Source organism: Numida meleagris, chromosome Z, assembly GCF_002078875.1.
Source record: "Numida meleagris isolate 19003 breed g44 Domestic line chromosome Z, NumMel1.0, whole genome shotgun sequence".
NCBI lineage: Eukaryota > Metazoa > Chordata > Aves > Galliformes > Numididae > Numida > Numida meleagris.
In genome coordinates this window covers 23303557-23328924 of record NC_034438.1, presented here as the reverse complement: position 1 = coordinate 23328924, position 25368 = coordinate 23303557, and the positions used below count along the sequence as shown (strand labels likewise).

General features: G+C 38.4%; 1 protein-coding gene across 8 annotated transcripts in view; it reads right to left on the bottom strand.

Moving 5' to 3' along the window:
* The window catches only part of AP3B1 (adaptor related protein complex 3 beta 1 subunit), a 177311-nt gene that overhangs the window by 85087 nt on the left and 66856 nt on the right, over window positions 1–25368 (bottom strand). For 7 of the 8 annotated variants that reach the window (XM_021379413.1, XM_021379410.1, XM_021379415.1 and 4 more), the window contains 6 exons: window positions 9388–9549; window positions 7213–7310; window positions 4848–4902; window positions 4699–4770; window positions 1332–1394; window positions 285–417 (listed from right to left, as the gene is read on the bottom strand). In XM_021379413.1, the coding sequence (XP_021235088.1) occupies window positions 285–417; window positions 1332–1394; window positions 4699–4770; window positions 4848–4902; window positions 7213–7310; window positions 9388–9549 (583 nt within the window). The remainder of the gene's footprint in view (window positions 1–284; window positions 418–1331; window positions 1395–4698; window positions 4771–4847; window positions 4903–7212; window positions 7311–9387; window positions 9550–25368) is intronic. The other variant, XM_021379412.1, reaches the window with a different exon arrangement.

The window sequence follows — 25368 nt, the reverse complement described above, 5'->3', positions numbered from 1 at the left end:
TTAGTAATTAACAGTATTTTGAGAAAAAAAACCAGGTAAGCTCATAATTTCAGGCAACAAGGATTTAATTTCACTAACAAAAGGAAAACAAGTACTCAGTGACTATGAGGGCATTTATAGTGTTTCACACAAAAAACACCAGTTACTATTTTTATCTAGCCATATGAGTTAAATTCTTATACAAGTGAAGTTTCCATGTATGTTATTACATTATCTACTCTGAATGACTTCCATTAAGAAAAGATTTCAAGCCATCCACCACTCAGATTGAACATTTAACTTACCATCCCTGTTGGACAGCAAACATACGAGGCCGTTAAGGCATGTGTCAGTCACTTCAGTGATGTTAGTTGCACATCTGCCTATAGCCTGAATTGTAGCTGCAGCGAACTGTTTATCTTGGCTTTTCACATAAGTCTAAGGAAATAGGGTTTTCATTAGTCTATACACAAGTCATGTCAACAGGAAACTTACGATATTATCCTCATAAGGTAAACATACTGTATAATAAATTCAATCTACACTGCACACGAGATTTCACTTGTTCACTTGTTCACTGTCACTTCCAGAAGACATTTTCTTGCCTGCTTTGGTCACTCATGGTCATGGGAACCTCTGATTTCAAGGAAGCTAAGGGCAGGGGGCAATTAGCCAAAAACAGCAATTAGTTTGCTTGCAAGGTTAGAGGAGTTGATGAGCTTTCTCTTCAGAGAAGTTTCAGTTCATTTAACCAGAAGCATCTGTAAAACTATGAATAACCTACCTGCCTATGAATCAGTACATTTCAGAAATATCCAGCCAGAGAACGGAAGCAATTAAACTAGATGTCATATTGCAAAGAGTAAAAACAGGACACACACTGTTTCACTCGTGCCACGTGTTTCATATGCAGAACATCTTGCTGATACTCATACATATATTGGAGCTAATGTATTTTATCAGGTGACTTACAAAAATGAGGCTTGGCAATTAATGCAAATGACCAAATATTACTAAAATTAAGACTCTATTGTCTAGTGATTTAAAAAGTCAGTCAAGTAGTAGAATGTTTTTAAAAATCTGGAATGGCTGAGTGGTTGAACTCTTCTCAACTTTTTTTTTTTAAAGCTGTAAAGAGTGAGAAACAACACAACGAAACTTCTTTTCAAACATAAAAAGTTCAATTATCCATTATGATACAAGACAACTTAATTTCAATTCCAAGAACACTTCATTCTGGAAAAGATTTTAACTTGAAAATATTAAGACTAAGACTCTACATTAAACATTCAATAACGGCAGCTGACCAATGGCAAACATTTCTTTTCAAAAGAATACACTTTTGCACAAACCTGAAATTCTCGAAGCAGAGTTGATATGTTGGCTTCATTTGCTAAATTTGTCATGATTTCAAGCTAAAAGACAAAAAATATTAAAACCTAAAATTATATAAGCAGTTACACATGCATACAATACTTTTATTGCATATAAATAAAAGATAATACTATTAAACACACTACTTAGAACTCAATAGAGTATACCACTTTTCAGTATAAACCAATAGCAGCATTGCACTCAGGAGGAACATTCTCCTTTCAAGTACATGCCAGGTTTTCAAAGCAGGACTCTGGGGTTCAGTGATGTATTTTCTAAGAGCTCTAGTTTTACAGTGTTGCATTGCATATTGAATAGACTTGAAATACTTCTGGCAGTATGGTTTCTTATCTTACACCACAGGCTTTAGCTTATAAGAACTATGTAACACTGTAACAAATAATGGAAAGCACAACTGCAGCTAGGGAGAAATAAATGCAAAGTCTATTTTCAGATGAACTGCTGTAAAAGACTTTTAACTCGAGAAACAAACGGTTACATCCATGAGAATATTTAGATCTCAATTAACCATCAGCAGCAACAGACCCTGTTTGTGGTGAACAAGAGGATGATGCACGATACCTGGCATATGTCATTAAAATGTTATGCTCCCGCTATATTCTAATGTTCAAGACAGAATTCCAGTAACATTTGAATGAGGTAAACTGTTGGTATTTTTTGAGTTGAATGCACAAGGTTAAGGGTATTTACTTGATATAATCCTGCATTTCAAGAGCACTTTGGTTAAGACCTCTCCACACAGATCCACATGAAAGTGGGTAAACAATTGATTCAAAGACAGGAACAGACCAAAATGATTATTTTTACAGAACAGGAAGGCTATCAGTGAAATCCCAGAATTAACCTTGTTTAATTTTTGCTTTTCAGCATGGTGGTAAGAAGAAAGGGACCATCTGTTTACTGCTGACATTAAAGCTTTCACAAAAAAATGTAGGCAAAGGTTGACTAAGAAAAGCTGCACTGAAAATTTAAAATATTAGATGACTAGTTCATAAAATGACAAATTCAACACAGATGAATGCACAGTAATGTTAATGAAGTGAGAGAAAGCTTTACAGAGACTGGTAGGCTATGAACCGATTACTAAAAATCGTCACAGAATTTGTGGTTAGAAGAGATCATTCATTGAAAACATCAGCTCAATGCTAAGTAGTGATCAAAAAAGCAAACTTCATGTTGGCAAAGAAACAAAGAAGTAATCAAAGCAATGCAATGCTGTAGATGAATTCCAGGGTCTCCACATATCTTATGTACTGCCCAAAGAAATAAATTTAAAAAAAAAGATGTTTTTCAATTATGTAACATTGCAATCTGACATAGAATTTTCAGCTAGCAATAAAAAATTGAGTTGGAAAGAAAGAAAAGAGCACAATTTCTCCTTCTCCAGCTCTTTTCTACTCTATTATCCATTAAAAAAGAAACTACTAAATGTCAATAAAACATCTCTTCAAAAAATCTGTACCTAAACACAAATGCCTGTGGCAAACTAAAACAAAACACGAGGCACATAGCAGTAGAAAATTCTTAACTATGTTTTGTCAGGGACTTAAAATCTACTAAAGACCAAGAATACAGACAACAAGATTAAAATAGCCTAATACATACACTAAGATGTAGCCTTGAGGAAAGCCTAAAATATACAGGGCACTCCAAAAGTAATGCCTCCTATTTATTTCCATGGAAACTACAACAGCTATGAAGAGTACAATAACGCTGTTTGATAGAGCAAATTCTCAGCTACACAACAGTTTTTCAACAGTCATCACTATTAGCTATGCATTTTCACATGTGATGAAAAACAGCCTGCATGCCGTGTTCATAACAATCGGCACCAGCAGAGGTGACCCACTGCTGCTGTCACCACCCACAGCCTCGCTGCCCTGACATCCACTCTTTGGTCGGCACACAGATTCAGCAAGTGTTGAATGCCTCCATCCCTAGATGGATGCCTCCATCCTTGGAGGCATTCAAGGCCAGGCTGGATGTGGTTCTGGGCAGCCTGGTCTAGTGGTTGGCAACCCTGCACATAGCAGGGGAGTTGAAACTAGATGATCATTATGGTCCTTTTCAACCCAGGCCATACTATGATTTTATGATGAATGTCAAATAAGACAGGGATCTCCTAGAAAAGGTCCAGTGGAGGACAACAAAGACGATTGGGGGCCTGGAGCATCTCCCATATGAGGAAAGGCTGAGAGACCTGGGACTCTTCAGTGTGGAGAACAGAAGGCTGAGAGGGGATCTCATAACTAAATATCTAATAAATATTTAAAGTGTGGGAGTTAAGTCGGTGGGAGCGGACTCTTCATTGGTGTGGAGCAATAGTACAAGGCGCAACAGGCAGAAACTGCAACACAGGAAGCTCTATGCAAATGCAAGGAAGACTTCTTTATTGTGAGAGTGACGGAGCACTGGAACAGGCTGCCCAAAGAGGCTGGGGAGTCTCCTTCTCTGGAGATATTCAAGACCTATCTAGACGCCTGCCTGTGCAACTTACTGTAGGGAACCTGCTTTGTAGGAGGCTTGGACTCAATGATCTCCAGAGGTCCCTTCCAACCCCTACCATTCTGTGATTCTGGGATTCAAAGCATGCCATTTTTTCTGCATGGAGGAATTCAATGATACATCTTTGTTTCATATGTGCTTCCACATCATACGTCATTTTGTCAGACTGCCCCTCTGCTGCCGTCTGTCACACAATAACATAATGCAATGGAATATTTGTGGGAACTACTGCCATACCACCAGCATCTGCCTCTGATGTTGTGGGCCAACAACACTGAATAAGAGGCATTACTTTCAGAGCAACCCTCATACGTCTGTCGAAAGCTGACCTCAAAGGGAACTTGGTACTGGGACACTGTCCCATATTTGACTTCCATTTCTTTCAGTGAAGCAAATTTAAACTCTTTTTCAAATCAAAATAGTATCAATATCAATAATCAATTTCAAATAGTATCAATAACAGTGTGATTTCACTTCTCTTTATATGAGATTTTTCCTCCTAAGAAAACAATCAAACTCTAAATATTTTAATGGCTCTTTACATAAAAAAAAAATAGCTGTGCTCTCTACTGAAATGTACCAAAAGATATGGTGGAAAACACAGTCCACTTGCTACCTATAATCTGATAAAAAGAGAACTTCTAGATAGCCCGACAAGCCTGAGGGATATCTACAGACTTAAATAAAAGCAACAACTCTAAAATTAGTGAAAAAGAGGAACAGCATAGCATGATGTCTGTCATCGCAGTACATGAAAACTTTCCTGTTTCAAACAGAGATTTGTCCAGCAACATACAGGTGACTTCTCTTTTAACTCACCTTCAGAGTTTTAATCATTGTTGGATCAGTTGATCTAACATAGAAACTCTTCAGATAAGGTTCAAACATGCCCTGGAAAATAGAACGTATGTAAGTAGTTTGCCTGCGTTTAATATAATGTAATTTAAAAAATTCTGAATATGGTGTACCTTTCTCTGAATTGACATAGTGGCAATATTTTGCAGAACAATATACTGCACCTCCCTAGAATTGAAAAGAAGAACAGATGTTATTCTTTAGAATCATATATTACTTGGCTCAAATGAAGACATACAAGGAAGTAGCTGGAAATTGTCAGCTATTACAAGATGATTATTTTTTTCACATTCTGGCATCTCCAAACATAGCTCACAAAACCCACACATTTTGTCCACTATGACAAAAGGATCAGAATGGCATAGCTGAGAATTGAAAAGATATGGACTACTATCCGTAGTGTACAAATTACTGCATTAGCTACAATGACAGATAATGCTTGAACAACCAGTAAGAATTAGGTTAGTATGTCTTTGTCTTGAAAAATTTCATGTTAATTCTCAAAAAGGGCCTAGCTTGCCAGTCACTTGGAATATACACTGACAGACTCACATAGCTATCAAAAAACAGTACTTCAACATTATAGACTTTGACAACATGTAGACAACAGAATTATGTAACATTCTAAACAAAAACATTAACTGTTCTAGGAGGACATTCTCATTAATATGTTCATTTACATTCCTGAGTAGGAGAAAGCAAAAAGACATCTGGATGATAGTCTGAATATTTTAAACTACAGTTTCCACACCAATCACTTAAAAACCAAATAAAAATTCATGCGCATATTTTTTAAACTAGTGCTCAAATTATTTTGTGATGCAAATATCAATGTAATAAAGAAATCGTTTCATCCATTATCTCCTCTTATTCAAAAATGCCTAACAGCCCTACAGTAATTACAGTTGTTGCTTACAAAGACAGGCAATAATGCAGAAGTATGCAATATATTTTAAACATCATTTTCTGTAATTCTTACATAGGTACTTGGAAACAGTCAGCTTTACGTGGGGAACTATGACTGGAAATCACTATGAAATGCTCTTCCAGGTATTTATATACCCTTGCTCGGTTATAACTATATTTGGCATTAATTATTGTTATTATTATTATATTTGACATTAATTTAAAGGCCACAGGCTAATGACAATCAACAAAAGCTTATTTCAAAATTGCTCTAATAGCAAAAGTGTTTCTCTCACACTGGTGACAGAGAACAGCCAAGTCATTCAATATGAAAGTCAGAATACTAAAGCCATTTTAGGTGCTATTTGAGGAAAGCGGTGACTTCTCATTTGAGGAAGTCTGAGTATAAATGAGAAGTAAACAAGATCCAAAATTAAGCCATTCAACCCGTGAGCATGAGCTTGGTTCTGCTCATCACTTATAAATGTGCCAAATACCTTTAGCAGTTTTATTTATCTTAGCACAAACAGAGTGGGAAGCGTATTGTACTATAAAACCAAGTCCAAAAATAACAGTAATTCATTTTTATCTGAAATTCAAGTGTGAATGCTCTACCAAGTCCAATTTTACTGCAGTAGTCTAACTTTCAAATGATACATTAGTCAGAGGTGAGCTGCAGAAGTTTATAGAAAAGAAGCTCAATGGTGACTGGGTTTATAAAGCTCATCTAAGCCAAGTCATCCTGTCAGACACAACTGAAGTTTTTTTTTTAAAAGCAGTCTGCCTGATGTGACATACTTTTAAAAAATAAATAATTTGCACAGCTAAGCTCTCTTCAACAATTTAATATTTAGCTAGAAAGTTTTTCTGAAAGTATCTTAATATTCTAACTGCTATTACACCTTCGAGGCTTTTCATACATGTGGCCAGTGAATCCCTCCATAGTAAAGTATGACAAAGAAACATGGAAGACGGTTAAGTCAAACTTCTAGTTATATTGAATGAAATATAAACTAGTTCTTTAAAAGAAGTCCAAGGTTTATGGAAACAAAGAAGATTCAGCAGTACCAAATGGTAATTTAACAAGTGTCTCTCAGATTCTCTGTCAACAAGACATCGATATACAGTGAAGAATAAAAGAAAATACACCTCTGAAGTCTCTTCTGAGTGCCTACCAAGACAGTAAAAAGCCACAAAATAATTACATTTCAAGTAACTTCCAGTAACTGGAAAAAAAACACCAAAAAAATAAGCTAACTAGTTAGTACTATCTTTCTTCGCATGTTCATTAGGCAGCCACGATTCTTCTCAGACAGTCGTAATTAAGAATGAAACACTTATGATAATGAATGATCACTGGAAGTGATACTGAAAATGATGGGGTTACATATATAATGATTCTCACTCACTATGTAAAAATTAACATTTTACAAGACAATCTTAAAATAAAATTCTAGTAGTTTAAGAGTCACATATTTATACATAAAACTATGACTGAACAAGTATGTACTAAAAACATATGTACCAAAAGCTCTCATAAAAAAGTACAGATAGCAGTTTGACTTGACCTACCTATTACTACGGAGTAAACGCACTAATGATTTAGAAATAATACCAGCTTCAGATTTTGGTGCCAAATGCCAGTAAAGCTGTGCAACTGCCATTACCACCTAAAAAAAGAACATTCAAAACAGCATATTAACTCAAAATTTTGAGTCATTCATACACATTACATTTGCTTCACACCTGCAGATCTACCAGGTATGCCAAGTGCAAACCTACATTCTTTGAAATCAGTAAAGCAGACTGGTGGAGAAACACAAGGAGAAAGATATTTTTATTTCTAACTGTCAAAGCGAGTAAGTACCTCTTATTCCTCCCAGTATTTATTGGATAGTATAATATACAGAACAGAGGAAGAGGGACAAAGAGTAAGAAATGTAACTAAGTAATTCAAATGTAATCATACTGATATCATCTTTAATAACCCTGTACTGCTAACATTAGATCTACTAATTAAAGAGGAAATACTGTGGCTTTGTTTTCATTTTGTTTTAAAAAAAACTTCTGCAATACCTCTGCCTTTATTTTTATTAACTACAGGTTCAAGATTACTCGTTCTTTAGCTTCTACCAAAGAACTTCTATCTCATTATTCTATCATGTAATTTATTAAATGGCAGCTGCATTTACTACTGCTTACTAAAATCCAATTGAAAGTATGAACTATAAGAACAGCCCATGTAGCAAAAAGTAGAAGACTGACATACAAACACCTTAAAACTGGTAATACATGATTTTAAAATTTTCTACTAAGTAAAAGACAAATTATGAAATTTACACCAACTAATAATTCATGTCATAACCTTCCCTACAATACTGTCATGGTAAATTTTTTTAATCTAAACAAATCAGAGAAAGGAGACTCATAATAAAAATATTGTTATGACATTTGACTTGATATCTTAAATCTTAACATCTATTAAAGAAAAAATATTATTAATGAACATTAAAAATTGATACAAATCTGAAAAGGGGAAATAAGTGAAACATTTTTAGTCGTATGCTACAGGGTTATTTTATTACTGAGAAAAATCTAAGGTCAAAGAGAAAGCAATTTATTTAATTGCTGGCAAATTCTGTGAAAATTTAAAAAATGGAGTAATAGCAGCAATTCAAAGAATCAGGATTTCATTTAATAAATTGCATTTAAACACCTCAATTAAGTTTAATGTAGTAAACTTCAAGATCACAAATCTTAGAATCAATACCATACTTAACAAATATGAAGATTTATGGACTCCGGAAGATAGACAGCTTTTATAGAGTGTGGAAGAAAAGAAACTGAAACTATTCTCTATTCATTTTGAGGACAAACATATCTAATATAGCTGTTCTTTGCATGAGATGAGGAAATATCACATAGATGGTGAACAGTAAAAGGCTGTGGTCTAATATAACTGGTATTGTAGAACTGCATTCAATTCAATCCAGAGTTTGCTGACAGATTACAAGTGGTTTTGAAAAGCATTAGACAGATTACTTGGAGTCTAGAAATGTGTTTCAAGGGAGAAAGAAAAACCTGATCATTTTAGCAACTCAAGAAGAGGTTAGGAAATGACTTAATCATGGTGCAGTTATTTTTTGGGGGGGATATCACTGGAAAAGTTTTCCAAAGCAATCTAGTCTTGAGTAACGAGACAAACTGAATTTAGAAATAAAGCTTAATATCACAGTGGTTCACCATCAATATATCTCATTCTGGTCCTAGAAATTTACCTGCAAATTAAAATTTCTGGTATACAGAGGATTCTGTAATTGCGATACCACATCTACTCTGGAATCCTTCCAAAACACCAACTTCTAAGAATATGGCTGGGCATTACAAGGAATTGAGACATGTCACTGTCTACTCAAAGGAAAGCATCACTTGATGAATCAGTAGCAACTACGATTTTCTCTGTGAATCTACATGACCAAAACTTGAACTCAAATTTTCTCACATTTTCTCCAATATTTTGCCTGTCAATTATAGTTGAGCATACACAGGATTCCATTCAGGTGTTTTACTGAAAAGTTAAGTTAATTTCAAAGAAGAATGAACAGCAATTCTTTTCCTATAACAACTACTACATAGTAGTACCACCACTTGACTTAAAGAGGAATAGATTTGAATTTTCAAACTTTTATCTTTTCTAGAAGCATAGATGTTTAGTATTTTAGCATCTTATCTAAAAATTTGTCATACAGCAGCATTTCGGCTTTGAAGCAAGGGCTTTGTATTTCGTAACAGCAGCCTGTGATCTGGATCCATAGTGTATGCCTTTTTAACTTTCTGATCCTTTTCTTTCTGTTCTTCATCAGATTCATAGAAATTGTCTTTGCTATATTCTTCTGCAACATCCTCATCCTATGAAAAGATAAAATGTGACAATCATGCATGGAATATCGGAATCAACCAACTGTATTACTTTAAGAGGTAACATGCAACACCATGATTCCATACAGGAGTTAAATAAAAAAAAAAAAAAAAAGGAAAAAAAGAAAATAGCTATAGGCTCTTCTATTCCAGTTTGCTCAAAGTGATAAACACAACAACAAAAATAGTTCAAAAATATATGCAAAATTTCTTTACCAGTAAGATGAACCATGAAATGAAATGCTTTCATTAGTTTTCTGCATTAGATTGGGTAATAATATGAGGGTTTTTTGGACTGAAAGCCCATGACCTAAAATTAAAACTTCTGAAGAATGTAAGTTCTTTAAAATTTACTTTTTGGAAATTGTAACAGAAGTTCTATGGATTCTTCCATTTCTAGTAATATATAAAGTATCTACAAAAGCAGTAAATCTCAAAAAAAAAAAAAAAAAGATAGCAATTAAGGAATTTCATGAGAAAAAAGGTTACGTATTCTAACTCTGATGGAGTACAAATCCTTGAGCTATTTAAATTAAGTTATAAGCTATCAGCACATCACTTAAAAAAAGCAACAAAAAACCACAAAGAATTCATAAAAGTTTGAGATACTAGTACATTTACATCTTTTTTTTCCTATGTTTCTATGTTAGATCAACTGATCTAACAATGATTTTTCACTAAGTATAGAGTTGTTGCTTTTATTAAATAGACGGTCCATAGATATCCCTCAGGCTTTTTTTTTTTTTTTTTTAATTTCTGCTGTGGATAAATTTAATTATTTAATTAACACTAAAAATTCTGTAAATTTGAAGAACAGCAAGATGGATATCATGGATATCATCAAGATTAGATCAAAACAAAATGTCAGTACCCAGAAGCTCTACAGTATATTTACATAGTTTTGCACAGCCGCACTACATATAGGGTACTCTGTCTCCAAGTACACAGAGGAGACAATGTGGATGATGCTCAGACTTCCTTAGCTCCCACCCAGTAACTTTGTATTTAATGGCCTACAACAAACAATATATATAATATCGACTATGACATTGATCACTAAGTAGAACTAAGTACTTTTTCACTTCAAAAATAAATGTTATGAATGGAAAGAGGAAATATTCTGGTTAAACAAATTCATTTCTTACATTCACAGGCTTTAATGTACAGTTGGCAAAGTATACCGAGTTCTACACTTGCAACTTTATGTTTTCATTTGTTACAGGATTATGAAGAATAGTTCTTATTCTTACACTGCAATAGATTGAAATCTATTTGATCAAAGTTCAGAGCCTCAGTGTCAAGAGAAAACAACTCGGTTCTTCTTGTTGATTTTTTTGTTGTTGTTTGTCCTCGTTTCAGCTGGAACAGTTATTTTCTTCAAAGCATCTAATATGATGCTCTGTTTTGGCTCTAGAATAAAAACAATGCTGATAACACACCAACGCTTTAGCTGTTGCTTAGCAGTGCTGCACAAAGCCAGGGACATTTCAGTTTTACATCTTCTCTTACTGCCCTGCCAGTGACAAGCTCAGGAGCACAAAAAGCTGGGAGGAGACAGAACCAGGGCAGCTGGCCTAAACTGGCCAAAGGTGTATTTCATACTATATGACAACATGTGAAAAAAGTATAAAACTGAAAATGAGGGACGTTGGGCAGGAGGAGCAGATGCTGCTTGGGGACCAGCTTGGAATTGGTTGGTGGGTGGTTAGCAACTACGTTGTGCACCACTTGTTTTGTAAACATATAATATATTATTATCATTACTATGATTATTTTCCTTTTGTCTTCCTTTTCTGTCTCAGTAAATAGGTTGTATCTCAGCCTGCAAGTTCTACCTTGTTGTTTCTTTTCCCCAGTTCTCTCCCCTACCCTACTGGTAGTGGGGTGTGAGCGAAAGAACGTGTGATGCTAAACAGCCTGACAGATTAAATCATAACATTCTTGTTGTTTATTTAAGGTATTAAAACGACTGTATTATAACTCGCGGCATTAAATATGGAGCCACTGAGAAGACAAAAATGGACCCTCTCAGGGGATACAAGTTGTAATAATGGAGATTTCAGTTAGATACAAAATGAAAGAGCTCATGATCTAAACAGAGAAATTACCACTGCCCAAATAAGAAATTGTGCAATCTCCATTCTTGAATTCTTTCAAAACTCAAATGAAAAGGCCCTAGGTAATATAGTCTGTACAGGAGGTGGCCTTGCTTTGTGCAGTGATCTTGTCTAGGAAGATCTCTATAGCTTTTTTCCAACCTACACAGGCAGACAATTTCTAGTGACAGGTTGTTGGAGGAAGGACAAATAGTAGTGGTTGGTTTTATGGATGACCTTTATAAAAATCATTCTTCTGAAATGTAATTTCTACTAGAATGGTTGTTACCATTAAACAGTTGTAGCACAACCGAATTGAAGGCCACGACAGAAACTTACCCATGTCAGCATCAGAGAAACAGCAGGAAAGGCAGAATTCTGATGTCTAACATTACACATACTATGTGGAATAGAAGAGGCTCAGAGGATGCCCAAATAACTAAAGGGTTACAAAAATACTAACAATTCTAGCACAATGATATGCTGCAATACAGGTGGATCAAATCTATGAAAAAATCCCTCTTACAATATACATACTTAAATGCTCTTAAAATGCACTTCTTAAAAAAAACCCTGAAGTCTGAATTACAAAGATCCAGAATATTCAACATTATGAAACTTTTCATAACTTTTCACAGCTAGAGACTGTTGAAACCATTTAAATTTATGTGTGTCTTCACACCTCTAAATTTTTTTATCACTCTCTGTCACCAGAATAGCGAGCTAAAAGAGTGAGCATCACTGTGGCTAGTTATCGTTATTTGTATTACAACAAGCTAGCTCATACCAGAATCATTAAATCATAGAACAACAGTATGGCTTGGCTTGGCAGGGACCTTAACAACCATGCAATTCAAAATCTCCCTGCCATGGGCGGGGTTTACACCCACCAGATCAGGTTGCTCACACCCCCATCCAACCTGGCTTTGGATACTTTGGAATCCACAACTTCTCTGGGGAGCCTGTTATATCACCTCATCACTCTCTGAGTGAAGAATTTCTTCCTAATAACTAACCTAAAACTCCCCTCTTTTAGGTTAAAAATCATTCTCCCTTGTCCTATCACTATAAGACCACCTAAAAAGTCAATCTCTATCTCTCTCTTGCTTATAAGCTCCGTTTTAAGTACTGGAAGGTTCCAGTGAGGTCTCTTCAGAGCTTTCTCCAGGCTGAACAAGCCCAACTTCTTCAGCCTGTACTTGAAAGGAGAGGTGATCTTCTGATCATCTTCCTGGCCCTCCTCTGGACCCACTCCAACAGCTCTGTTTTTCTTGTCCTAGGAACCCCAGACCTGGACGCAGTACTCCAGATGGGACTTCAAAAGGACAGAGTAGAAGGGGACAATCACCTCTCTATCCCTGCTGGCCACCCCTCTTTTGACGCAGCCCAGGATACTGTTGGCCTTTTGGGGTACAAGTGCACGCTGCTGGCTCATGCCAAGCTTTTCATCCACCAGAGCCCAACTATAATTGTTCTGCCCAGCTTTCTCTCACATCTTTATCAAAGTCTACTTAAAGCATGTATGTCCAACCTTTTGGCATGCCCACACCACACTTATTGAAGATCAGTTGCCTTGGGCCAATGTTTTGGTTGTTGCTGAGCAGTGGATGTGTGCCTGGGGCTGGTCTGCTAGGAGGGGCAGAGCTGATGCCGCAGTGGCATGGGGAAGGGAACGGGTCCCGGGCCAAATGCAGCCTGTGGGCTACAGATGCCTGATAAAGTATTATCCAACCCTACACAGTTATTAAACTCCAATTGTTTTTTGAGGATTATTTAAGTAATGTATCCAACTGCTAATTTTTAAAGACAATTACTTTTCAGACATATCCTTTTAATTCTTGCTGGAGGAAGAAGAGGAATCAGAAGTGAGTAGGGGAATTGCTAGAAATAAAGATAAAAGCTTATTAAATATCTCTTCAGAAAACTAGGCTAGGGTAACTTTGAAACTTGTCTTTATCCATTCATCAAGAACATAGGTAGTGACAATTCCTACGAAAATGGGTATGAAAAAGAGATGACAATAACTTATAGTTTTTGTTTTATTAAAATTTGAAAGGACACTGAAAATACATTTTCCTTTACAATTCTTCTCATTTTAATAGGTGAAGTCAACAGTGCCCTCAGTGTTTTGCAGAAAACCTAGCAAGGATTTAGCTGTTAGATTTTTTATGCAAAAGCAACCGAGTTTGTTTACTTCTCTGTCTATACATCTTTGTGATAGACATCCTTCTAAATTAAAAATTCAAGATGCTCAATCAATAATATGGGTGGCTGAATGCCTCCCCTTCCCTACAGGACAAAGCGACTTCAAAGCAGAATTCCTGATCTTGGTGCATCTCACCATACTGAAGAAGCTAAGCTTCCTTTAATGGGAGGGTAATCCAGTCTTCATTGATTCAGCCTTCAGTATCCCTACCTTTCCTGCTAACAGGCACACACATCAATGCTATTGAACTCAACAGTAATACATCATTGGAAAGAGTATTTAATTCATTAATTACTGCTGTAAAGAAAGATCTTGAGATCTTGCATTTCCAATTTTAGTAAAGAATTTTGTTGGTAAGAATGAGTACCTTTTATGAAAGCATTTTTAATTTAAATCCTTTTAGAATGTTTACATCTTATCACTTTTTTCATGTCCTCACAGGAGGATTAATGTGGTCTTTTCTCATAGTTACTATTTATTGCCGTTTCAGAACTCCTCTTTTTTCAAGTTTGTTGAAATATTAAGTAATTATGTTCCAGACTGAAGATGATGATGCCACATAGGGAAGTAAGTTTAATGAAGTGTAATTCATTAACATAAAGTTGAAGTCTAAATTAGTCAGAATTTGTAGTCACACAAGGACCTTATTAAAACAAAGAGAATAACACTGCAAGATTTTCACATTACCATGAAAATGAAAGAAAAGCATTACATAAAGGAGCCAGGAGACTGAAAGACAGACACCTGCAGGCTTCTTATGTGTAAGAACTGCTGTTTCAAATTCTATTAATTATCCCAGACAGGGACAGCTCTTACAAGCATATGGGAAAACATTCAGTCACAAGCAAATCCTTCAGCTTCAATCTGAACTGCTGACTATACTTACTGTCAGAAGGAGGAATTTTTTTTTTTTAAGTCTGCATTTACCTGAGTAATAAGATTTTTTTGTTGTTGTTTTTTATCTGTCGTGCACAAAGTTAAATTTATAATTTCTGCAGTACCAGACAAACTTCATATTTCGATAGCACTGCATACCTGTATTGTTAAGTAGTTTGGAGTCTGGACAAGAAAAACAAATTTGAACTCTTCAGTGGAAACCTTCTGGTTTTTTTTAATCATTCTAAGCAGAGCCATACCCAGTAACTGCTGGGCATAAGCACTAGAAGACAGTTATAACATAAGGGAAGGGGATAATAATTCAACCAGAAACATCTCATAGAATCATAGAATGTCTTGGGTTGGAAAGGACCTCAAAGATCATCTAGTTCCAACCCCCCAGTAGGTTCTTGTGGGCCCACTTTTCAATCTTATCCAGGTCTCTCTGGATGGCATGCCTTCCTTCTATTGTACTGACTGCACCTCTCAGTTTAGTGTCATCAGCAAACTTGCTGAGGGTACATTCAATCCCACAGTCTCAATCATTGATAAAGATGTTGAAGAGCAGTGGTCCCATGAGGGACATCGCTTGTGACAGGCCTCCACCTGTGCGTAGAACCACTGACAACAACCTTCTGGCTACAACCATCCAGCCAATTCTTTATCCACTCAACAGCCCAGCTTTCAAATCCATCTCTCTCCAATTTACAGATAAAGATATGGTGTGGGACCATGTCAAAAGCCTTGCAGAAGTCAAGGTAATGTTGCCCTTCCTTGGTCTACAAATGCTGTCCCTCCATCATAGAAGTCTCCACTTTGGCAATGCTACTGAAATGGTAGGAAAACGTCCATGAGACTATCCCTTCCATACATGGTATAAGAAGTACACAGGGAGAAGTAGCAAAGACTGTTGTTCCCAGAGGAACCTTACAATGCAAGTACTGAACTTCGTGTGAAAGGAAGAGATGTGACGTCTATTTAGTCTCCTCTGAAGTGGCAAAGAGCTAGTAGCCTCATAGTGGCAAGTACAACTGAAGCCTCTTTGCACTGCAATATAACAGTGAGGAAAAGCCTTGCTCTAAGGCAAGAGCATCCATGCTCAGCAACAGTGTTAGTAGTATCCAGGATTACAAATAGCAACCAGAACAGCACATCTCTTACAGTATGTCTGAAGTCTAAGGGTTTTTCCAAGCAGGAAAAAAAGTATAATGGAGAAAGAAGCATTGATAATACTCTAATTACTGTCAGCACAAAACTGAAAATAAGACTCCTGTCTTTTAAAGATGCTTTAACTAACACCATTCAATCAAAGTTGAACTTTCCACAAATAATTTCCTACATCCTTATTCTCCAATCCTCAGCATCAATATTGCACCTGCATTCAGATGTGGTGACATGCTTCTTCACACTTCCAAGAAGAAAAGCCAGATATTGATGGCATTCAAATTTTACTTCCCCAGTGTCATGGTTTTGTGATTTTCGGTTATTGGTATTCCACATCATAACATCATGTAGTGGATATACCTGGTTCTCAGAAGAGAAGGACTACTACAGTCCCCACGGTACTTTGCTCCTCTGTTACCATTTCCAGCTGGAGGGAAAAGATAAAAGCTCACAGTATAAAAACTTGCAGATCACGAGACCTCGTCCCTTTTTCCACCCGTCTCTTGTCTTGGCAGCACCTCGCTCTCCAGCCGTCTTATCGTCGGTAGTAGAGTAAGGCCTACCTTGATTTTGGGACATTCTCTCTCTCTGTATTGGACTTATCAGCTTAAATTGTAATTATATTGTATTATAGTGTGTTGTTTTGCATTTCGATTTCTTATTTAGTAAATTAGTTTGTTTCTCCTCAGATTGTTGCCGCTGTTCTTTGCTCTCAGGGCCATCTCCTTACCCTTTTCCCTTTTCCCAGGGCGTGGGCCCGTGGATCCCCCGTCCCCTTCGTCACGGAACCAGGCCGAACACCCATAAACCGCTGACACCCAGATTTTTAGTTCGACCTCAAACTGAAGATAAGACACATATACTAGAAGCAGTATCAGGAAAAAAACATGAACAACACAACTACCGCATGATTCCTCTATTCTTTTTGACAAGAAGGTTGTCCAGGACCATGTCCAGGAATCTCTCTGGGCAACCTGTGTTAGTGCTCAGCCACCCACACAGCACAGAAGCACTTTCAGATGTTCAAAGGGAACCTCCTGTGTTTCAGTGTATGCCTTTCGTTCTGGCACCAGACACCACCTTCTCCTCACATATTTACAAACACTGGTAAGATTTCTCTGTTTCTAGGCTGAACATCCCTAGCTCTCTCTGCCTCACCTCATACGAGATGTCCCTTCAACAACTTGGTGACCATCCATTAGGCTCTCTACAGTATGTCCATGTCTGCCTTGTACTGTGGGGCCCAGAACTGGTCACAGTACTCCAAGTGCAGCCTGAATAACACTGAACAGGGAGGAAGGATCACCTCTCTTGATCTGCTGGCAATACTTTGCTTAATGCATTCAAGAATACTGTTAGTCTTCTTAGCAATAAAGGCACATGTTTTTGACTCACATTCAACTTGGTGTCTACCAGAACTCCAACTCTTTTCTGCAGAGCTCCTTTCCTGCTGGCTGGATGGCCCCCATCACGTCCTGGTGCCTGGGGTTGGCTTTCCCCAAGTGAAGGACTCTGCACTTCTTACTGAACTTCATGAGGTTCCTGTCAGCCCACTTTTCTGATGAGGTCCTCCTGGATGGCTGCATGGCCCTCTGGTGAGTCAGCCACTCACCCCCACCAGTTTTGTGCCATCCAGAAATTTATTGAGAGTGCACTCTATCCCACTGTCCAGTTTGTTAATGAAGATGATAAACATGACTGGTCGTAATACTGACCCCTAAAGAATTCCACTTGTTACTGGCCTCCAACTAGATATTTTACTACTGATGACCAAGCCTCGGGTTCAGCCACTTGGCCAGTTTTTGATCCACATCACTGACTACTCATTCATCTTCTCTAGGGAATCTTACGGAGTGCAGCATCAAAGGCCTTAATCACGTCCAGGAAGACAATATCCACTGCTACCTCCTCACCCATCGGGCTGATCATTTCATTATAGAAGCTCATCAGGTTGGTCAAGCATGACTTCCCCTTGACGAATCCATGCTGACTACTCCTCGTGATTTTCTTTTCCTTCATGTATCAGGAAATGGTTTTCAGGGTGAGCTCTTCCATCACCTTCCCAGGGACTGAGTTGAAGCTGACCAGCTTGTAGTTCCCCAGGTCCTCTTTCTTATCCTTCCCGAAGACAGGAGTGACATTTGCCTTCCTCCAGTCCTCGGGCACTTCTTCCATTTGCAATGATTTAGCAAAGTCTACGGAGTGGCCCCACAACAACATATACCAGCTCCCTCACTTGTGAGTGCATCCCGTCAGTCCAAGGACTTACAGATGTCCAATCCAATATTTTCTCAGATATTTCCTAATCTGATCCTCTTCCAACAAAGAGGCAACTTCCTTGCTCCAGACATTCAGCCTAGCCTCTGGGAACTAGGATTCCTGAATGCCAGTCTTGCAAGTAAAGAGTGAAGGGAATAAGGAATTCAGTACCTTGGCCTTTCCACTGTCCCAGGTAACCAGGTCTCCTGTTTCCTTCAAGCAGGAGTGAGATTTTTCCCTCATCTTCCTTTTGTCACTAAACCACTTGTGGAAGCCCTTCTTGTTGCCAGATTCAATTCTACCTTAGCTTCCTCAGCTTGACCCAGGAACTCTTGGACAGTGTTTCTGTATTCCTTTCAGGGTACGCATCCTTGCTTCCACCCTTTGTAGGCCTACTTTTTGAGGCTGAGTTTGACCAGGTGCTCCTTGTTCATCTATGCAGGCCTCCCCGTATTTGAGCAGGACTTGCAACTTGTAGGGATGCATTGCTAGAGTTTGGAGGAGGTGAACACTACCAGCCCTTCTTCCTTCCAGGGATTTATCCTGGTACTCTACTAAGCAGATGCCTGAAGAGGCGAATGTCTGCTCTCCTGAATCCCACAGCTGTGAGTTTGCTGTGCATCCTCCTTGCTTCACTAAGGATCCTGAACTCTACCATCTCATGGTCACTACAGCCAAGGCTGCCTTTCACCTTCAGATTTAGAACAAGCCTCTCCTTTTTGTGAGAATGAGGTCCAGCATGGGTCCTCTCCTCATTGGCTCCTCTATCCCTTAGAGAAGGAAGTTAAAAAAATATTCCAGAAATCTTCCAGAATGCTTATGCCCTGCTTTGCTGTCCCTCTAAGAGAAACCCAGCTGGTTTAAGTACCCCATAAGGACCAGGGCTTCTGAACACAAAACTGCTTGTTTCTGTAGGACTCATCTGCTTGGTCTTCCTCGTCAGGTGGTCTGTAGCAGACTCTTACCATACAACACTCAGAGAAAACTTAAAGAGTTCAAGGAGTAGATTCAAGTGTTCCCATGTTTTCTCTTGTCCTTTCAACCACTTTAGATGCAGTTTCACAGTTGACTTGAGACCAACCATTGGTCATTAAAAGGCTCTTTTTGTTTTTAAAAGCATGTTTCATTTTCACAAGGACCAATAAAATGATCTGGCTCACACAGTGATCACAGGAACACTAGAACACTGAATTTTCAAAAATGGCTAAAAGGAACAGAAAAGAGGCATTCGTTTTTAGTGGCGGTCTTTAGCTAAATTGAATAAAGTAAATTTGCAGTTTGTAGTAGCACATCATTTAATTGTTCAGTTAATAGCTTTTCTGAATTTACAACACTATAAAGCTCAGAAGCCTGGGAGAATGAAGCATTCCAGGCTGGGTACTGCAAATGCACTCTGTTCATTACATATCTTCTGTGATTTGTTCAATCCAGAAGCAAAGTGAATATTTTAGTGCCAGAGAACACACATAATTCTTTTTTACATTATTCCAGACACGTAGTTAGGGGACATCTTCATAAAGTATTAACACCTTAGATGAAGAAATTGCCAGATAACAAGTTCCATTAGCATGTTGTTAAAGTCACTAAGTAAATGAGTTAACATTTAACTGAGATGTTGCTCGAAATTGCATTCAGTATGGCATTAAAGTTGAGAATGTGCCTTCCACTTAGAGTAAAGCACATTACGCAAATGCTACAATTACTTCTAAATAGAGCTTCACACATCCACAAATTCAGAATTAAAGTAAAGCTCTGAAATCAGAAAAAATCAGAAGCATGAACAAATTCTATCTGCTCATTCTACAAACCTTAACTGTATCTTGTATTCAAAAGCCATTCACCTATCTAAATCCTTTCACGTGCTTAAAAGATGGGGCTCATAACACCAGCATAGCTCTGGTTTTGATCTATCTGCTCAAAATCAAACTTCTCCTCAAAATGCTCAAAAAGCCAAGGAGACAAACTGTCAAAACCTTCAAATCAACTTCCTTTTGACAGATGAACAAACCAACCACACTTGTTAACAATCAAACGCTTGCAGAGGTACCCATCCACTCCACACTAACAGATAGCTATGCCAGAATAGGTAAAGCTTGACATGAAGATCACCAGTGGTCTTAAAAAAAAAAAAAAAAAGCACAATCTCACATAGTAAAAATACTTGAGAAATGAAAAGCATAACCAAGACAATCTGCAGCTTGGCTGGGGGAAAAAAAAATAGAAGGCACAAAGCCAAGTTTGCCAAAAAGATCTTCAGGTAGAAACTGAGTGAGAGTTATAATCTTGCCTCATTAGCCAAAGGCAATCAAAGAGTCAAAGAATAAAAGGACCAGATCATCCACCCCAAAAACAAATGATGCCTTTTAGCTACTGACCAGTCACCTAAGTAGAATCATCCTTTCTTGGGTGGTCTGCCTTTTTAACTAGTTGTGTAATGAAAGTTCACACTGCCGTGAACAGACTAACAAAACCTAATAATAATATTCTGATTAGATGTTCTGATGTGAAAACACTAGGTATTTCAAATGTGGAGCTACAATTTTCTAGTGTTGTTCTGTACTCTCTCAGGCATAAGAAAGATCTGCAAGAATCTGGCAGTTCCCGATGGCATGAGACCTAGAGGAGATCCAAACCTGAAGATCAGACAAGGCATCCTATGGCATTCTGATCAACAGCAGACCCTTACCGAAATTAACCATATCTTGTTTTCTTTGAAGTTTGAGAGGCTTCAGATATTTCCTGCTCTGGAGGATGAAGTTAGTTAATCATTAAATTACGTTTGCATTTATAAGAAGATAGTTTTTTTAATGAAAGAAAACATCTAAGTTTTAACAAACTTTAAGCATTTAACAAACACATACACTGAGTCCTTGGGAAGCAATGGACTGGGGATTACAAAACAGGTGACAAAACCCGGATCACAGTACCAACATAAAGGATAACAACATAGTTACGAGCTGTTGCAAGTGAAAGAAAAGAAGGTTATCAAGAGTGGTCAAATGGATTCACCACGGAGAAGTCATGCTTGACCAATCTGGTAGCCTTCTATAACGTCATGACTGGCTGAGTAGAAGAAGGGAGAGCAGCGGCTCTTGTGTACCTTGACTTGAGCAAGGATTTTGACACCACCTCCCGCAACATCTTTGTAGGTAAGCTTAGGAAGTGTGGGATAGATGAGTGGACAGTGAGAACTGGCTGACTGGCACAAATCAAAGGGTTGACAGCAGTGCAGAGTCCACTTGGAGGCCTGTCGCTAGCAGTGTTGCCCAGGAGTTGCTACTCGGTCTGGTCATCATCAGTGACATGAATGAAGGGATACACTTCACCCTCAGCAAGTCTGCAGATGATACGATGTTGGGAAGAGTGGCTGACACACCAGAAGGCTGTACTACCATACAGTGAAATTTCGGCAGGCTGAAGAGTTGGGTGGAAAGGAATCTTATCAGGTTCAACAGTGGCAAATTTAGAGTCTTATACCTGGGGAGGAATAACCACCAGAATCAGGTTAGGGGCGGACCTGTTGGAGAGGAGCTCTGCAGAGAAGGACCTGCATGTACCGACAGACAACAGGTTGACCGTGAGTTCTTTGCCTCAGTCTTCATTGGCAGTCAGGCTTCCCACATGAAACTCTAAACAACAGTTAGGGAGTAAAATCCCTCATACTGTAAGAAAAGAGCAAGCTTAAGAATCCTCATGAGAATAAATGTGTACAAGTCTATGGGACCAAACTGCATACATCCCAGGCCTTAAGAGACCTGGCTGATGTGGTTGCCAAGCCACTCTTCATCGCACTTGAAAAGTCATAGAATCACAGAGTGGCCTGGGTTGAAAAGGACCTCAAAGAGCATCCAGTTTCAACCCCCCTGCTGTGGGCAGGGAAGCCAACCACTAGACCAGGCTGCCCAGAGCCACATCCAGCCTTGCCTTGAATGCCTCCAGGGATGGGGCATCCACAACCTCTCTGAGCATCACCAGCACATCACCACACTTTGAGTGAAAAACTTGCTCCTAATATCTAACCTAAATCTCCCGTCTTAGTTTAAAACCATTCCCCTTTGTCCTATCACTATCCACCCATGCAAGCAGTCATACCCCTCCTGTTTATATGCTCCCTTCAAGTACTGGAAGGCCACAATGAGGTCTTCCCAGAGCCTTCTCATCTCCAAGCTGAACAAGCTCAGTTCCCTCAACCTTTCTTCATAGGAGAGGTGCTCCAGCCCTCTGATCATCTTGGTGGTCCTCCTCTGGACCTGTTCCAAGAGCTCTACATCTTTCTTGTTCTGGGGGCCCCAGGACTGGATGCAAAGTCATGGCTGTCAGGTGAAGCCACTCCTCTTTTAATGCAGCCCAGAATGTAGTTGGCCTTCCAGGAAGGAAGGGAAACTGACTAAGGGAAAACACTTTCTGACTTTCTGTGATATGCCTGGGACATGACAGGTACTCAACAACATTTTTTTGCCTCAGACTTCACTAGCAGCTGCTCTTCACGCCCCTTGAGCAGATGGGTCAGAAGGTGGGGACTGGGAGAGCAATGTTGCTCGTGCTGTAAGTGAGGATCGGGTTTGCAGCCACCTGAGGAACCTGAACATCCCTAAGTCTGTGGGTCCCAATGAGATGCATTCCAGAGTCCTGAGGGAATTGGCTGTTGTAGTCACCAAGCCACTCGACAATATTTGAAAAGTCATGGTGGTCAGGTGAAGTCTGCTAGGGACTGGAAAAAAGACAATGTTGATCCCATTTTAAAGAAGGGTAGGAAGGATGACCCAGGGAACTACTGAGCTGTTAGCCTCACCTCTGTGCTAGGGTAGGTAATGAAACAGATGATGCTGGAAGCTATGCAAAGGCATGTGGAAGAGAGGGAGGTGATACAGGACAACCAGCATTGCTTCACCATGGAACATCTAACTACAAGGACTGACTGAGAGGGCTGGGGCTCTTCAGCATCTAAAGCAGGATTATAAGAAGGAAGGGGACAGACTCCATAGCAGGTAGTGAAGCACTGGAATGGATTGCCCAGAGTTGTGGGGGATTTCCTGTCTTTGGAGATATTCAGGGTCAGACTGGACCAGGCTCTGAGCAACCTAGCCTAGCTGTTAAGTGTTCACTGCAGGGGAGTTGGACTAAATGACCTTTAAAGGTCCCTTTGAACTTAAACAATTCTATGATTCTGCAATTAACATTGATTAACATTAAACATGATTCTGTGCTAATAACATTTTGTGACTTAGTTTTTCATCAGTTTTAATTCATTATATTTTTGAGTTTGTTTTCAAACCTATGTGATTGTTTAAGCAAGTTTTTAAAACCCACAGTAAGGCTAGACTGAAGAGTCTGAAGTCTATCGTGTGACAAATGTGTTTGCATATGTAGATATATGGGAAATTGTGTTGTTTTTGTTCTTTGAAATAAATATATACACGCAGTGGGATAATGCAGGGTATTTTATAAATGAGAATGTGTAGGGATATAATCTTGGAATATGTATGAGAGGAAAAGATCTAGGATATGTATGAGAGAAAAAGATTTAGTAAACTAGAAATGAAGCTTGATTTCTTTGTCATTTATTATGTATCTCTTCTGTATGTTGGAAGTTATGCTAAGAACAGTCTTATGACTGAAAATGCCTTAATTCCACTTGGCACAGTCTGATGCTCCAGTCTGAGTATGTGTTTTAATACCTTGGTGTACCTTAAGTGTCAAACTCAACTTATGTACAAATGAAAAGTTTCTTAAATGAAAAAAGCTTTTTTAAAATATGTACAAAATCCCCTCCCCCAAAAACTAGTGGAGTTTTATTGTGGGTTCTTTAGCCATATGAAGATTTAGCTTTTCTAAAGAAATGTGCAAATGTTTTTGTGGGTATGAACCATAGTTCCAGAAGTTATTGCTGACTTGCAAGCTGAATCATTTTACAGAGTAATTTTTCCAAGTTGCTCTAGAATAGCTGTTTACAGTATGGTCAGTGTGGTCGGTAAACTCTACTATTAAATGCACAATACCAAAAAATAGTGGAAGATTTTGTTCAGTGGTGTTCTTGTTTGTTGAAACTGAACTGAGATTAAAGCCAGTATTTTGAAGGAAAAGACTACTGTTGGTCTCACATATTTTGAATGTTATTTCTTGCAGCTTTGAATTACTGTCACACACTTATGCAGTTCTTTCTTGCTGGTGGTACATAACTGTCATGTGATCACTTGTTTGGATGATAGTAAAATCCAGATAATTTAAGTTCTGGGATTGTGCAGTAGCGATAGAGTAAAACTTGAAACCTTTTCAGCAAAGGCATTAGCAGGGCTCAAAAACACCTCAGAACTTGTGTTTGTGTATGTAGGTAAGATGATGGGGAAAAAAATTATTTCTGACTGCAGTACCTCATGTGAACTGAATACCTTGGTCAGTGCCCTGGAAGCAGGCAACAGTGCCTACAGCTATAAATACAATGAAGGCAGGAAAGAAGGAAAAAACGTTTTTTTAATAACTAATTTTTCTCATTCTTTTTTTGTACATATTTGTGAGGGCTGCTCCAAAAGTAACGCCTCCTATTTTATTATGTTGGCCCATGACATCAGAAGCAAATCTTGGTCATATGGCAGTACAGGCTGAACCTTCCTGCCAGTATTCCATTAAATTTTGTTGCTCTGCCACAGATGGCAGCCAACAAGCAGTCTGGCAGAATGACATTTGACATGTGAGTATGAAGCAAAGGTGTGTCATTGAATTCTTCCATGTAGGAAAAATGGCACACACTGACATTCATTGATGCTTGCTGAGTGTTTACGGAGTCCAGAAAAATGGATATGAGTGCAGTGAGGCAGAGGGTGGTGCATTTCAGCAGTGGCAACAGCGATGATGTGTTACCTCCACTGATGCAGATTGTTATGAGCATGGCATACAGGCTCTTGTTCATTGCTCATGAAATTGCAAGCTAATGGTGATGACTGTGTTGAGAAGTAGTGTTTTCTAGCTGAGAATTCGCTCTACCACAGTGTTATTGTGCTCTTTGTATCAGCTGTAGCTTTGTTATTTCCATGGAAATAAATAGGAGGTGTTATTTTCAGAGTGAGCTACATAGGTCCTGCCACTTTGTGGTACATTGTAGCTTCTTTGCATTAAAAGCTCATTGAGACTGTATTGTTCATTGAGTTACAGAAAATTTGATAAGGAATTTCAACAACACTTAGAATGTAAACTCTTTTTCAAGGTGTATCA